Genomic DNA, 13917 nt, shown 5'->3' on the forward strand with positions numbered 1-13917 from the left:
CCCCCCCGCCGTGAGGACCGTGAGATGGCACCACAGAAGAAGAAGGATAACTGGATGAGCCAAGCGCTGAATGACTGCTGAAATCTACAAGAGAAGCTGATGTTAAAGTTAAAATAAACAGAATACTGCCTAGAAGCTATACAGAAGCAAAACACTAGCTAAAAGAGTAGCAAAATGCTAACTGGAAGGCAGAACTGGCTAAAGAGTTTCTAAAGGCTGCAAAATGTTAACTAAATGCTAAAAGTAGCAAAAGGTTATCTCCAAGCTAAAGTATCAAAAGCGCAGTTAAAAGCTAAATGTAGCAAATGGCTAGTTAAAAGCTCAAAATAGGAAAAGGCAAAACAAAAAAGTAGCAAAATGCTTACTGTAGGCTAAAAGTAGAAAAATAGTAGCTAAACACAGTAAAATGTTAGCTAAAAGCTAAAGTAGCAAAAGCGTAGTTAAAAGCTAAATGTAGCAAATGGCTAATAAACATAAAATGTCGCTAAATGCTTACAGTAGGAAAAGAGTAGCTAAAATGTTGTGGCAGCAATAAATGAATTTCCAGGCACTGTTAGATGAAATCACTCAAGCAGGTTTATTTATATAATGTGCACAGAATATAGAGAGCATTAAAGACAATGAACAATCAATATCAGAGTCCCAGGTCTGAACAGGGAAGCTCCGAATCAAAGCTCTGGTNCCCCAAGTCAACACAGGNAGCTTTTATTAAAGATATTGAAATACTGGACCAGAAGGAGGAGTTAGGGAAAGGCAAGTCAGTCTGGTTCCCATGAGGAGAAAATTCAACATCACTTCTATAAACAAGTTCATTCTGTGAGAACCCATGGAACTTGGAACAGAAGTCATAACATAATCAGGACTTATAAACAACAGGTGTTACCCTACAGTAAATTCTGCCGTTACACAACGCAAAAAAAATAGTTAGCTAAATGCTAAAAGTAGCAAAAGGCTAGATAAATGTAGCAAAATGATATCTAAAACCCAAAATAGCAAAAGGATAGTTAAATACAACTAAAGAAACTAATGTCAGGACTTCCTTTAAGTAAAAAAGCTAAAATGTTTTTTCAAAATATACAAGTAACAATATATGGAAAACAAGTTCAAACATGGAAAATAATAAAAATAACTATAAATATCATGTTTGAAATGAATGGGACTGCCTTTATGTGAAACACAAGACATCTTCATTATTATTATTATTATTATTATTATTATTATTATTATTATTATTATTATTATTATTATTATTATTATTATTATTATTATTGTTTCAGTGCAAACGCAGCAGAAAATCATCTGATATATCATCTAATGGAAACATGGCCTTGGACATGTGCAGTTATACATCAGAATAAGTATTTTTGGCTAATTTAAAATGAAATTATACTATTTATATTATGTGAGGGGTGTGTTAATGACTCTTTTCCACAGGCCCTTTGTAATGTTTTATTTCTCAAGAATTACTGTTTGAAATCTGTCACAGGTCCCACATTAATTTTTCGGGTTTTTTTTTTTTTTTCAGGACAATTTAACTATTCTATGATAATTCTATAAAAATTGTTTTAGATATGTAATTTAATGATTGTAAAAGAAAGCAGGCACTGTAACATCCATGGATCATGGAGTACGATGACATGTGACAGGAGGGGTATTACAGAAAACAGGTTGTCTTGTTTTGAGTCAAATCAAACACTCCGTCCAAACAAGCTGACTGATACATCTCAAGAAACAAAGAAAATATCGGTGTTTATTAATGATATCATAACAACTTGTTGTGAATCCCTTCTTCTTGTGATTTTTTAATTTTATTTTTTGATGGCATTAGTGGAAAGAAAGTAAGGTTTTGGACTTAATGAGTATTTGGGGTTCAATAATTGTTCACACTAAACTTGAGAGGTCGTATCGTAACCAAGCTGTGACGTCACGTCTTCTTCTTCTGCGCATGTCACTTTGTTTAAAATGGAGTTTGAGTGCGGCCATGTTCAAATATAGTGAGAACGATGATTCAAAAAATTTGAATCTCAGCAAAAAAATTGGAAGGCAGAATTCCAATTTCAGGTGTGTTCTGTTCATTTTTTTGACTTGGGACTATTAAGATATGTTCTAATTAGACACAAGACTAGGAGCTGGAAGTTGAAGCCATAAAGGACGAGTGCCTCCTACAGACTGGCTGCAGTACAATTTTTAAGTCCCGCCCCTCCAGGTAAATGAATGAGACATTTCCCCGACTAAAGGCTGTGTAATCGAGGCTTTAGTAGTAAGACCACAGCCTCATGCCTGTAGTGCGCAGACTCTGGCTTTAAAAATACATCATGGCAGCACATAAAAAACCTGGACAATTCAGAACAACGGGAAACATCAAGTATTCATCATACATATTTATTAATGTTGAGTTTAAAAATTCCAACATATGGAGCGCACCATAATCTAACAAAACGAGGTCGCTCAAAGAGCTATCAACAACAGGTAAGATATTAAATGTTCATAACCTTTCCACAGAACCCACTTTAAAAGATTGCTTTGATTAAATTGCAGCAAGACATCTTCTAACAGTCTTGAAAGCTTAAAAAAAATCTCTAAAATATCAACTAAGAATATCTATAATCAGAGTAAGTCTCTGACATCCTGGCAGCTTTACAGAAAGTCTTCAATGTTCATATCCTGATCTCAGCTTACAATGGCCAGGACACCATGCCTTCGATGCAATGTGTGACCTTTGGCTTTTTTCTGGGGCTCATGTTGCCATCTGTTTGTTTCCATTTCAAGCGAAGCTATATAGGCTCCATGAAGGCATTAAAGGCTCTGATGTTATTTTAGGTGCATCTGCAACAACAAACTTCTCTGCTCTGCGGTACAATGTCATAAAGGAGCATAAATCTGTAGTGAGCGTGTTTTCTCTGCTGGAATAAACGCGAAAAAAGGACACAAACTAGAACAGGACATGGGAACATGTTTAATGTTGATACACTGCAAAAAACTTTCACCACTTCAAACTTGTCATTTTGTGCCTAAGTCTGTCTGTGAGGTTCACAAAGCAGGTTTGTAAAATTTCGTGCTGTGCAACAACAAACAACAACAACATATCAAGACTCAACAAGAAGTTCTACTCAGTGAAAGTAAAGTGGCTTGGATCAAATGATTAACAACACAACTAACAGACCACACAGGACTCTTCCTGTAGGCCTGGTTCACATGGAAGCACGGTTTTTCCAAAGCTATCTTTTTATTTGTCATTTCTAAAAAGAAAAAATCCCCGTAAACACATCACTATGTCTAGAAATGTCCACACGGAAACATCGAAAACAACCTAAAATGCTGTAGGAACTATGCCAGGCCTGTATGTGGTGCTGTAACGCTGCCATGTAAAAAAAAAAAAACATCACCATGTTCAGGAAACAAGGCATAGAGCATACATGCTGTGTGTGGAGTGCTACATATAAATACAAAAAGAAGAAGGAAGAGGACACACTGGGTTGTAGGTTAGATTAGAGACGGGGTTATGGCATCATCATTCTTAAAAGGTTGTGTTTTGGCTGTTTTACATTAAAATGCAGAGGTGGTGTTTCAAGACTTTTTCACTCCTGAAAAAAAAGATCATTTTGGGTTTTTTTAAATGCAGTTTTTTCGTGTAGACGAAGGCTGAAATAATGCAAAACTTTGGCGTACTCACAAAAAAAACTCATTACCGCGCGGATGACCTCTTAATCTGCGTCAGTTTCCATCTTGTGTTTGCGATTAAATCACCTCATATGCATTTCACAGGCAGAAGTTCATATTACCAAGTCCCTTTGTTTCTGGTCACCTCATTGTGCATTATTAGACATAAGACGTCATGAAACGTGATGACAGAGTTAAATTCACAGCAGTGTGGTTTGAGCACAGCCTGCAGATAAAAAAAATAAACTAGCTGTAACTCTGGATGAGTGGACCATCTCAAAAACTTCAGTTTGGCAGTCGGCCGTTGTCAGCTTGGTATTCTGGAGGCTGAAGTGGCCATATTTAGAAAAGATGGAGGAGCCTCATCATTATTTGAGCTTCTGCCAGATTAGAGATGTGTCTTTGCAAACACATTGAGTACAGTCAGGGTAAACTTTCAAGTGATCCACTAAGGTTGAGAAATAAATTACCACATCTCTTCGTGAACCCAGGCTTTAAGAAGCTAACTTTTTCTCTTGGATATGGCAATCTTTGTAAAGTAGAGCTGGCTAAAATCATTCACCACCTTAAAGATTTTCCATTTTTGGCTGCTCAGGTGCATCTCTCCTGTTTTCAGGAATATCTTTACTTGAATGAAAAACCTTGAATTTACTAAATTTTGTATTTGCTAATTGTCCCACAAGCACAGTTCATAAAATTGCGAAACGTAGCAGCAGATTTGTTGATCCTCACATCTGTCAGTGTGAAGTTGTGTAGGTTTTCTGTATCGACGTTGTGACTCAGATCAGATAGTGACAAAGAGAAATAAGTCATCAGCTAACGCAAGCTGTGCAGTGCAGGAACCCTGCTGCAAACAGACTGAGTTTACTCCGAAAAGAACAATGATTCACACAAATCTACTAAACAGCAGGTGAATTAAGACCACAACGTCATAAATAAACTGTACTGAGGTCGTAAATTATGCAAAAAGGTGAAACATTTTTCTCACAACCTTCCGTACAAACTAATATCTTGTAACGAAAGGAGTCTAAATAGAGTGCTCAATCTGATTGTCGGCTGATTAATTGAGCTGATTATTGAAATTTCTAAAATACTTTACATCAATCAGGCCTGAAGGTACTAAACTGTTTAACTAGCAACTGTATTTGTGGGCAGTACAGTTTTCTTACGTATGACATTACACCCTTAAAACAGCGTTTCCCAAAACCAGATGGTTTGTTTATGGCAGGGGAGCGTTTTTGGGCCCAACACCTGTAAACCCCAGAGGACGTCAACCAAACTGTTACGCCCACTTTTGATGGAACAGTGTCAAACCCTAACCCTCTACAAGACAAAATAGCTACACCTACATTTATAAAAAGCTGGTCAGGGGCTTAAAAGGTTTTTCAGAACTATTCTAGACCTACTACTGACAAATACACAATCTACTTTGAGCATCTGCAACTTTTTTTTATCACTGGGTTTTTTTTTTTCTTCTTTTCTCTAAACTGTAGTAAATGTAAATGGGTATAACACACCGTTATGGTTATAAATCTAAACACAAATGAGCAAACAAATCAGCTGGTGACTCTTAAATGGCCGTGTGCGCGCGTTGCTGTTTGTTTCTACGTGGCCCTGTGACGGACCGGCGACCTGTCCACGCTGAAGCCCGCCCCTCGTTTGCTAACCGCAGATAGGCATCAGCTCCCCGCGACCCTGAACGGGAACAAGCAGGTAAAAAGAATTAAATAAAAAGACATGATGGATGTGCATAGACACTAATCTTCCCCACTGTTTGGAAGGCTTGTGGTTCAGTGTGCGAAACACATTCTATTCGCTTCTAAAATGGAACCAAAACTGGAAACCAAAGTGATAATGAACATTTTCTGGAGGAAAATAATGATAACAGAGTATTTGCAGGTTTTAGCACTTTTGAAATCAGTGATGTAAACACAAACCAGAACTGTTTTCAATGTGTTGCCCATTCCACCCACAAATGATCACAAATGGTTCAAAACTATTGCACAACCAACCCGAGTCCTCCAGTCTTTAAATCCTAATAACTGCTGTTATAAGATCTGTTTTCAGAAAGACCCTTATGTCCACCTGCGTTGCATTTCTTTAAGGCACTTTGTCACTGTTTAAACCCAGAGGCTTTGGCCATCTTTTATCTAATCTATGAATTGTTAGTAGCAATAAAAAGTGCATTTTTTTGTACTGGCTGAGTGTCACAGACACTATCTTCACATGACAACAAAAATAATTACAGAACACGTACACAGTGGTTTTGGTAGCATAGTGTGCTTTGACATTACAGTGACCGCAAGGTTAATGGCAAATTTTGTTACTCTTCTATTGAACGTTACCGCTACAATTTTCATCATGAGATTTTGCATAAAAATCCCTACAAAGTCAGAGGGACACTTGAGCATTTTTTCACTCGTTGGCCAAACTTGGAATCATTGCAAGGCACTTCAATTGACAGGAAATCAGAATAAACCTTTGGGAGAGGAGGGGTGAGGTGGGGAGTGGGTGGGTCACAAACGGTGTAAAACCAGAAGCAGCCCAATGAAGAAGAGGGCACTGGGTTCCTGCATCACTACTGAGAGGGAGACGACGCCACTCAGGAAGACAACACACGGCATCAGATTCCTGTGGATGTCGTGTTCAGCCTCGGAAACATCCAACAGTGTGTTTGGAGAATTCTCCGATGGTGTGTTCTGGGAAGCATCGTCGTCCTCTCCCCTGGCTGAGACACGCTGAGGGGCTTGTTCTTGGCTCACCTCGGTGGTGGTTCCGGCGTTCACTGAGGGGCTTTCTGTGGGGTCGTCGTCGAGTAGAGGTGGGCCTTCACCCTCTGCTCCTATGGGCGCCACAGTCTCTGCCACAGGAGACAAAGGTTCCGGCGTGCTGCCGACACGGTTAGACTCCGCGGAAACTTCTGACAATCTTTCAGTGCGTTCACTCGATCCCACCGCAACCTCTGTCTCAAAGCCCCCGGTCCCACCGGGAGAGGAGACGCTCTCAGCAGGCGGTTGAAGTTCAGTCGATCCGTCCTCTCGTGTTGTTGACAGGAGCGTCACCTCTGCTGCGGACGGACAGGAAGCAGCGACCTCTGAATCTGGGCTCTCCGCTCTTTCAGCCTGGGATTCATCTGATCTTCCTTCAGACTCCTGCGATAAAGGAGCTGAAGCGGGCAGCGGTGCAGAGGGGCTACTGTTCATGGACTGCTCTGATGTGTTGTTCTGCGATTCACACTGGCATCTGGGTGAAGGTTGGGGTTTATCTGGCTGGACAGATTCGCCGGCACACGGTCCAAAGGCTGGCTCAGTTTGAGGGTTGGTTTCGGAAGGCGCGCAGGGTAATCGTCCGCCCTGGAGTACAGCGTGAGTGGACGGCGTGCCTTCAGCAGATGGAGGTCTGTGGTGGAGTGGGACGGAGGAACCAGATGGTTGAAGTGCAATCTGTTAAAACAGTAAGAAAACAATGACAGCTCGGAGAGAGAAAAGAAAACACGGAGGGATTGCTATTTCACACTGTAAGAAGAAAAGCATTTTACAACTCACTAATGCTTTTCTGTGAAATGGGATTCATGCTGACACCATAACTGTGAGCCACTACAGACACAACATAAACAATGTGAGATAGTATAATACTATAGTATTGGGATTTTATGTTTTTTTTTTAAATATATATTAAAGCACAACAAAATACTAGCTAGTGAGACAACGATAAATATGTTAAAATGTTCATAAAAAACAAAACATTTATGTTCGAGCATATGTTTTAGGAAGTCAGCACTACATGTATAAGTTTTGATGATGCAAGTTTCATTGATGTATGCCATTAACATTTAATCTTTCATAAATACATTTCATGGATCCTGTTTTTAATTAAAAACAAACAACTGGCATTCCCTGAAGGAATGACTATCACCTGCTGCCTTCCTGCCAAAGTTTTAAACACTGTGTTGTGATTTGTTAGAGCTTACGGTATGAGTTAAAGAAGACTCTCAGCTACTACCACACCAAATTTGACCTCAATGTCTGTAAAACTGACTGACTTATAGCCATTTTTGTGTTTGTGGAATTAAATCAGGTTACCTCCAGTATATCCAATGACTACCTTCTGAGAGTTTTATTAAAATCTGTCGCCTGCCTCATAAGATATTTTGCTAATGGACAAAATTAGCAATTAGCCTTGCTTGGACTAGCCTTTAGCTTGTCAGTCCAATCAGAATTAAACTCTATTTCTTCAAACTGAGGTTGTTCAGAGGGCTATCCATAACAGGTATAATGTTAATCGTTTTCTACAGAACCTCACTTCAAAAGATCTGAACTATTGCTTTAACTGATGTTTGTACATTAGCCGACTGGCTCATCTTTAACTGTTTGATAGGGAAGAAGACAAAGTCATGCATGTAAATAGTGAGGTGGACCAGACATGATGAGTACAAACAAACAGATACATCCAAGAGAATCATTTCACATCATATATTATATTATAATCTAATGTTAGAAGGTAAAACTTCTTTATAATAATGCACTTTTGAAGCTTTCAACGGTTCCCTATTTGATGACTGTACTGTAAAAAATAAAATAAAACAAAAACACCCCACTAACAGGAAGTTCTAAGCTGTATTGCTCGTGATGGATTATGACTGGATCCCACATGGAGGTCTTACATTTTCAAAGTTAGAACGTTTTAGTTGTAAACGTGATTAAAGATTAGTCTTCCGTTAATCCCGAACATTCAACTGTAAATAAAAACATGGATTCCATTCAGAAACTGACAAATTAAAAAGGTCAGAATACCAAACAGCATGCGACACCATGGTAATACAAGTCAGAGGGGACAGTGAGATGGACGTACGGTGGACGTGCTGCAGTGGTGAGGAGCGAGACATTACCTAAGTTGTTGCTGAAGCTTCAATGAGCTGTGAACAATATAAACCAAGCCAAAGATGGTAAGCTTTTAAGGGGGAACAGGAATGTTTGTTACGTTTTATTAGATACACAACTTGTGTAAATGAGCAAAGATCTTAATCTTCTTTCCTGTTAAATATGAACGTGTAAAAAACTGCATGCACACAAAGATCATTTAAACTTCCGGTCAACAATTGGCTCAGCGTGTGACATCTGTTGGCTTTCTTCTTTAATCGCTGACAAAAAAAACAATTAAGCGCTGAACCCTTTCTTGCTCATTTATTCGGTGGAAATCTGCGTGCGCTTCGTCACGCTAGGTTTACCTCGATGTCGATCTCTGGCTGTACGATGACTGGACACACGGCCGCAGGCATGACAAATCTGGGCGTGGGGTTCTCCGCTTCGTCTGAAGATGTAAAACAGGGAAACGAGCTCAGAGGCCGGGATCGGTCCGGATGGATAAAATTAAGCGGCGTATTTAACAGAAAATGTGTGAGAGAAGTTGGTCTACAGCAGGGGTGGGCAACCCTGGTCCTCGAGGGCCACCATCCTCCATGTTTTACTTTTTCCTCTGCTCCAACACACCTGATTTGAATCAATGGAGGATTAACAGGCTTCTACAGAACAAGAAGAGGTGATTTAACCACTGAATCAGGTGTGTTGGAGCAGGGAAACAAGGAAAACATGCAGGATGGTGGCCCTCAAGGACCAGGATTGGAGACCCCTGGTCTAAAGTAAAATGTAAACATTCTAAACCGAAAGGAATTTGAGAAGAAAATCTATTTACATGTCATCAGCAAGCCTACATTACATCGAGTGGTCATTTCCACATGTTAATAAAACTTGGTAGAAAATACATAATACAGTCCTGGTACACTGGATAAATACATGGTATGAACCCTTTACTTATCCCGTATGTACCTGGTAAGTACCTAGCTGTATTATGTATTGGTACTTAAAATTTCCCACTGAGTTGCTATACAGGAGATTAAAATCTGCTTCACTGATGTCATTCTGATTTAAATATGTCTCACAGTAAGTCTGGGAGCTGAACAGAAATGAGACTCTAACTTTCTCAGTTTTACGCCATCTAACACTGGATAGACAGAACTGATCAATCATGCCTTGTCTTTGTCAGATAATGAAGCGGTGCGATGACTGTAGTTGTGGTTTACAGCAATGGTTCTGTACCTTCTGCTGGCTCCTGGTCGTCCTCTGAAGCTTCATCGTCATCCATACTGAAAGAAGAGGAAGATTTTATGAACAACAGCAAGGCACAAAATGCCCAACGCTTTAAAATCCAGCTGCATCTAGTCAGAAAAAAAATACCTTCAAAAGCTCTCACACAGTGCAGGTTTAGAGACTGACGCTTCTTTAAAGGGACAGCTGAGACATTTTGAAGTAGGGCTCTGCGGAACATAAGGGTTCTTATGGTTTAATAAATGTCCTACCTATCATAGAAAGCTCTTCTGATCTCATTAACGACCGAAATGCTCGAACTCAGCAAAGCCCGAAGTGGCCTGCAGCTGTCCCCAAACAGATCCAGTCTTCAAGTTTTCATAGCTGTTCAGTCAAACACTGTTTTATAAACCTCGACATAGTCATCAATTTGGCATCACAACGTTTCAGATGGAAATTAGATGAAACTCCTGTCAGAGGTTACAGATAGCTGCAGAGGCGGTTATTTATTCTATATAAGTAGTAATGCAAAACTAACAGTGATAAAAAGGTTAAAAAAAAACCAACATTCCTAAAACTGAATGAGATTTTGTAGATTCGAGTTGTTTCAAAATGCTGGGAATCAATTTTGGCCTCAAGTATTCAGATTGGACAGGTGAGATCATAATAATTTGTAACCTTTCCACAGAGCCTGACTTCAAAATGGATTCAAAATATTCTTCAATTACACAGTTCATTCCAGCAGAAATAGCAAGATATTTCGATATTTCTGCTGGAAACCCCCCAACCACCCACCCCATCACCCGGAAGTGCTACAGCTAGCTGCTGCAGCTATCTGCGCTCGCAAATAACGACAGAACTCAGTAAATAACTGTGCTGTATGTCAGTCAGTGGGATGTTTCGTCTTTGCTCTGTTTGAACTCTGTTTTGGTGACATAAGGCAGCTTTGCAGCCTTGTGTCTTGGTTCATTTTGGTAGTCTGCTCTGACAAATCACACTTTTGTACAAATCTAAAAGAAATGACACCATTTTCCCCCTGAAATAATAATAATATGATAATATAACAATTTTAAATCTGTGTGATCTGTTGCTAATGTACAGAAAGGCGTTTATTTATTTTTTTGGTGTTTTTTTCTCATGCACAGTAGGAGCCAAGTGTTTTTTTTAAAGCCGCTGACTTGCACCTTTACACCGTGAAAGCAGAGGGTGAGCTGGGGAATCACTGTGCGATGTTTGGTTGACTAATGTTGAACCAACAGAAATCCTGTTGCTAAGTAAACATATATGTATCAGACATAAGTGTAGGGGGGCAGTTATCAGTGGGAAAATAGAGATCTAAATAAAACTAATATCACTAAACAGGAATGTTCTCTGTAAGGGGGCACATCTTTCAACAGAGCAGGGGGGGGGGGTACATTGCCAAGCGCTCTGTAAAGGTATCCAAACGCTTTAGAAATGTGGCGAGCATGTGATGAGGGCCATCAGCAGCAGCAGCAGCAGCAGATCCTACTCCTTCTGCTCGTGTTTGGGTTTCTATCAGAGGGGAAGGTTTAAAGCCTAACGCAGAACTTTGGTCTTTGTGGATCTGGTAACGTGAAGCAGTCCCCGAAGGACCACGGAAAACATCAAAATCGTTGCGACGATCCACTTCTGGTTACTGAAAAGAGCAGACCTGAGTCCTTTCACCAGTTATTTTAAAGGTCAGCGCTGGAGATGTGTGGTCTCTCTGACGGGAGATAGCTCGGACCAGCGTCGAGCCACGGGGCCTCGACCTCAACGTGACCTCAACTTGTGACCACGGGGGACAGGTGATTATTCAGATGCTGCGAAGATGACTAACTCTGCCAGCTCGGCTCCTGTCTGATCTGAAGATGGGGCTCAGTTCATAATGAAAATAAGAATAACTGATTGATTCAAGAAAGCTGACGCAAAAAAGACTGAAGCAAACCTCACGATGAGACCAACGAATGACACTGAAAGAGAAGAAAAAGGTTACACTTTTTAGGTTTCAACACATTCACCATTATATTATTCATAAGGGATTAATGTGCACATTAAATCAGTCTCCACACTGATCCTTTTATAGATCCTTGCGAGCTTGATCTTTGCCACTACCTCTGCCTTCATGACCACAAAGTCTGCTGTGAACTTTGGTGTTGGCGTTACGCTAAATGAGGGGATTTGGTGCCTTTGACAAACTGCACAAGGAAGCAGCGCTGTCCGTGCGCCAGCCTCTTGATTACATACGGGACAGAAGCCAACGTGCTCCTTTGAAATGGCTCCGCTCCCTTCTGACTGGTAGAAAAGGTCAGGGGTAGATTTTCAGCGCGCGGTGGAAGAGCCGGGGCTGAAAACGACACCTGCCCCTCGCCTATTTTGATCTCCTCGCAGACCACCGGGTGATTGGCATTCGGCGCTCTCTAAAGAACTCTTTCTATGATGGCCTAAAGCGGACGAGGACGGGGCACAGAAGCTGTTTTATGCAGTTTTCCTTGTGCCCTTGGTATGAACACCTCCCTGCTTTATAGGTGAACCATTCAACGAGCTCATTTCAAGCCAGTCAGGAAGCAGGTGCAGCTCTGTAGCTGTTCTCCCTGCCTCTTCTTTGAATCTATCATCCCTCTGTTTGGCTGCTAACATCCTTAAATAAAGCGGTCTGTTTTATTACACATCCTCATTAGTTTAAGCCCCCTAATATCCCTGATGCACAGCTTGCAAGACTGTTAAGCTGATCTTGGTTTAGCCAACAATGAAAGCCCGGCTGATCAGTCTGTGGAGGTCTGTACGTCCAAGGAACTGATGCCCAAACTCTGCCATGGGTCTGACCTTTGAACTCTGGGGGGTTTCAGGATGCTTCTTTTCTGCTGCACATCAGTGTTTGACTGAACCGGATCCTCCTCATAGGACAGAAGCAGCGTTACCACATAGTTCAGAGAGGAGTTATTGGCCCAGTAATCCCCATCCGAGGTCTCGTAGCGCACCACGAACTCAATGCACGAGCCGTGCGTGGTGTAAGGTGGCGCGAAGGACAGCTTGAAGGAGAACTGGTCCGTCTCCCCGTCGTTGGAGCCCTGGACGTACTCCGCTGGGTGGTCGAAGTACGTGGCCCAGCTGTCCAGGGTGGATCTGATGTAGACCGCTTTGTGGAAGGACACGTTCAGGACCCGGACGAGTCCGCTGAAGGCGAGCGGCTCGTCCTCCACGGGACAGATCTGCTCCACCTCCACCTTCCCGGCGCGCACCGCCTGCAGCAGGACGCCGCCGCCCGGAGCGCGGAACTCCGGGCGCACGCTGTAGCGGGGCTCCCGCTCCGGTCTCCGGTACTTGGCCTCCTCTTCCTCCCACTTGGCGCTTCCTCCTTCCTCCTCGTCCGAGTCGAAGGCGTGGAACTCGCGCACGTCCACCAGGTCCCCGCCTGTTGTGTCCGCGAAGGACACCCGCTTCCCGGCGGACAGCGCCTGGTGGATCCGCATGTACTCGGCGGTCTCGTCGAAGATGGACGAGCCTCGCTTTCTGGGCACCGGGGAGCACCGGGGGATGAGCCGGACGCGCTCGGCGTCATCCTCCTCTTCCTCCTCTTCGTCGTCGTCCTCGTCGTTCTCATTATCTGCGTCCGTGCGCGATCGAGCCCCGTCCTCGTTCGACTTGCCCGCTTTGATGGCAGTGAAGAGGCCCTCCTGGCTCGGGATGGTTAGAAAGGACATGTCTGCAGATGTGTGTGTGTGAGCGGCTACATGTGGCGTCTCCAAAAATCCTACAGCCCTGCTTTGCGCAGCAGCAGCAGAGCCCGTCCTCTCGTTACGCACGGAGCCTCCACGGCCAACGTGTGGCGTTAAATGTCACCCATGGAAAACCTGGCCTCCCCGACAGCCCCTGTGATCCAGGACCTCCTGGGCTGCATGACTCGAGGCAGCGCGCTTCTGGCAGCTTCCGAGAAAGCAGCGGGCGTCTAAATTTAGCGCTGACCTACACGTCTTTACGTGACCCGCGTTTGTTCGGGAAATGGTACGATCCTGCAGCTTCCGCTGGCTCTGTCTAAACGCCCACTAACAGGAGGTGATGGTTGTCAAAGCGCTCTAAATTAGAATTTGAGCTCGACTAACATCAGATAATTAGCTAGCAATAGCAGGCAAATTTAAAGAAAGAGAGCTTTAGTTTTATTTGCTGCCGTCTG

General features: G+C 42.4%; 1 protein-coding gene across 3 annotated transcripts; it reads right to left on the minus strand.

Moving 5' to 3' along the window:
• Positions 1 to 2936: 2936 nt before the first annotated feature.
• Positions 2937 to 13917, minus strand: si:ch211-167b20.8 (protein phosphatase 1 regulatory subunit 3A). 3 transcript variants are annotated; one of them, XM_017409660.3, is made up of 5 exons: positions 12570 to 13917; positions 9756 to 9802; positions 8888 to 8970; positions 8512 to 8575; positions 6965 to 7103 (listed from the first exon to the last, which is right to left on the minus strand). In XM_017409660.3, exons 1-4 carry the CDS (start codon positions 13445 to 13447, stop codon positions 8549 to 8551), a joined length of 1035 nt encoding a protein of 344 aa, XP_017265149.1. In that variant the 5' UTR covers positions 13448 to 13917; the 3' UTR covers positions 6965 to 7103; positions 8512 to 8548. The 3 variants fall into 3 exon arrangements, with proteins under 3 accessions (XP_017265147.1, XP_017265149.1, XP_017265148.1); XM_017409659.3 differs by having other exon boundaries at positions 6966 to 7103; positions 8549 to 8575; positions 12570 to 13916; XM_017409658.3 differs by lacking the exon at positions 8512 to 8575 and having other exon boundaries at positions 2937 to 7103; positions 12570 to 13914.

The sequence above is a fragment of the Kryptolebias marmoratus genome, linkage group LG8 (assembly GCF_001649575.2).
Source record: "Kryptolebias marmoratus isolate JLee-2015 linkage group LG8, ASM164957v2, whole genome shotgun sequence".
NCBI classification, from domain to species: Eukaryota; Metazoa; Chordata; class Actinopteri; order Cyprinodontiformes; family Rivulidae; genus Kryptolebias; species Kryptolebias marmoratus.

What these genes read in the sequence shown, in the direction of transcription:
- si:ch211-167b20.8 (XM_017409658.3), bottom strand. Translation starts at nt 13,447, where the DNA reads ATGTCCTTTCTAACCATCCCGAGCCAGGAGGGCCTCTTCACTGCCATC. An exon ending in CGACCAGGAGCCAGCAGAAG is followed by an intron (nt 8,971 to 9,755) that starts GTACAGAACCAT and finishes TTACATCTTCAG; the next exon opens with ACGAAGCGGAGAACCCCACG. An exon ending in AGCCAGAGATCGACATCGAG is followed by an intron (nt 7,104 to 8,887) that starts GTAAACCTAGCG and finishes CTGTTTTAACAG; the next exon opens with ATTGCACTTCAACCATCTGG.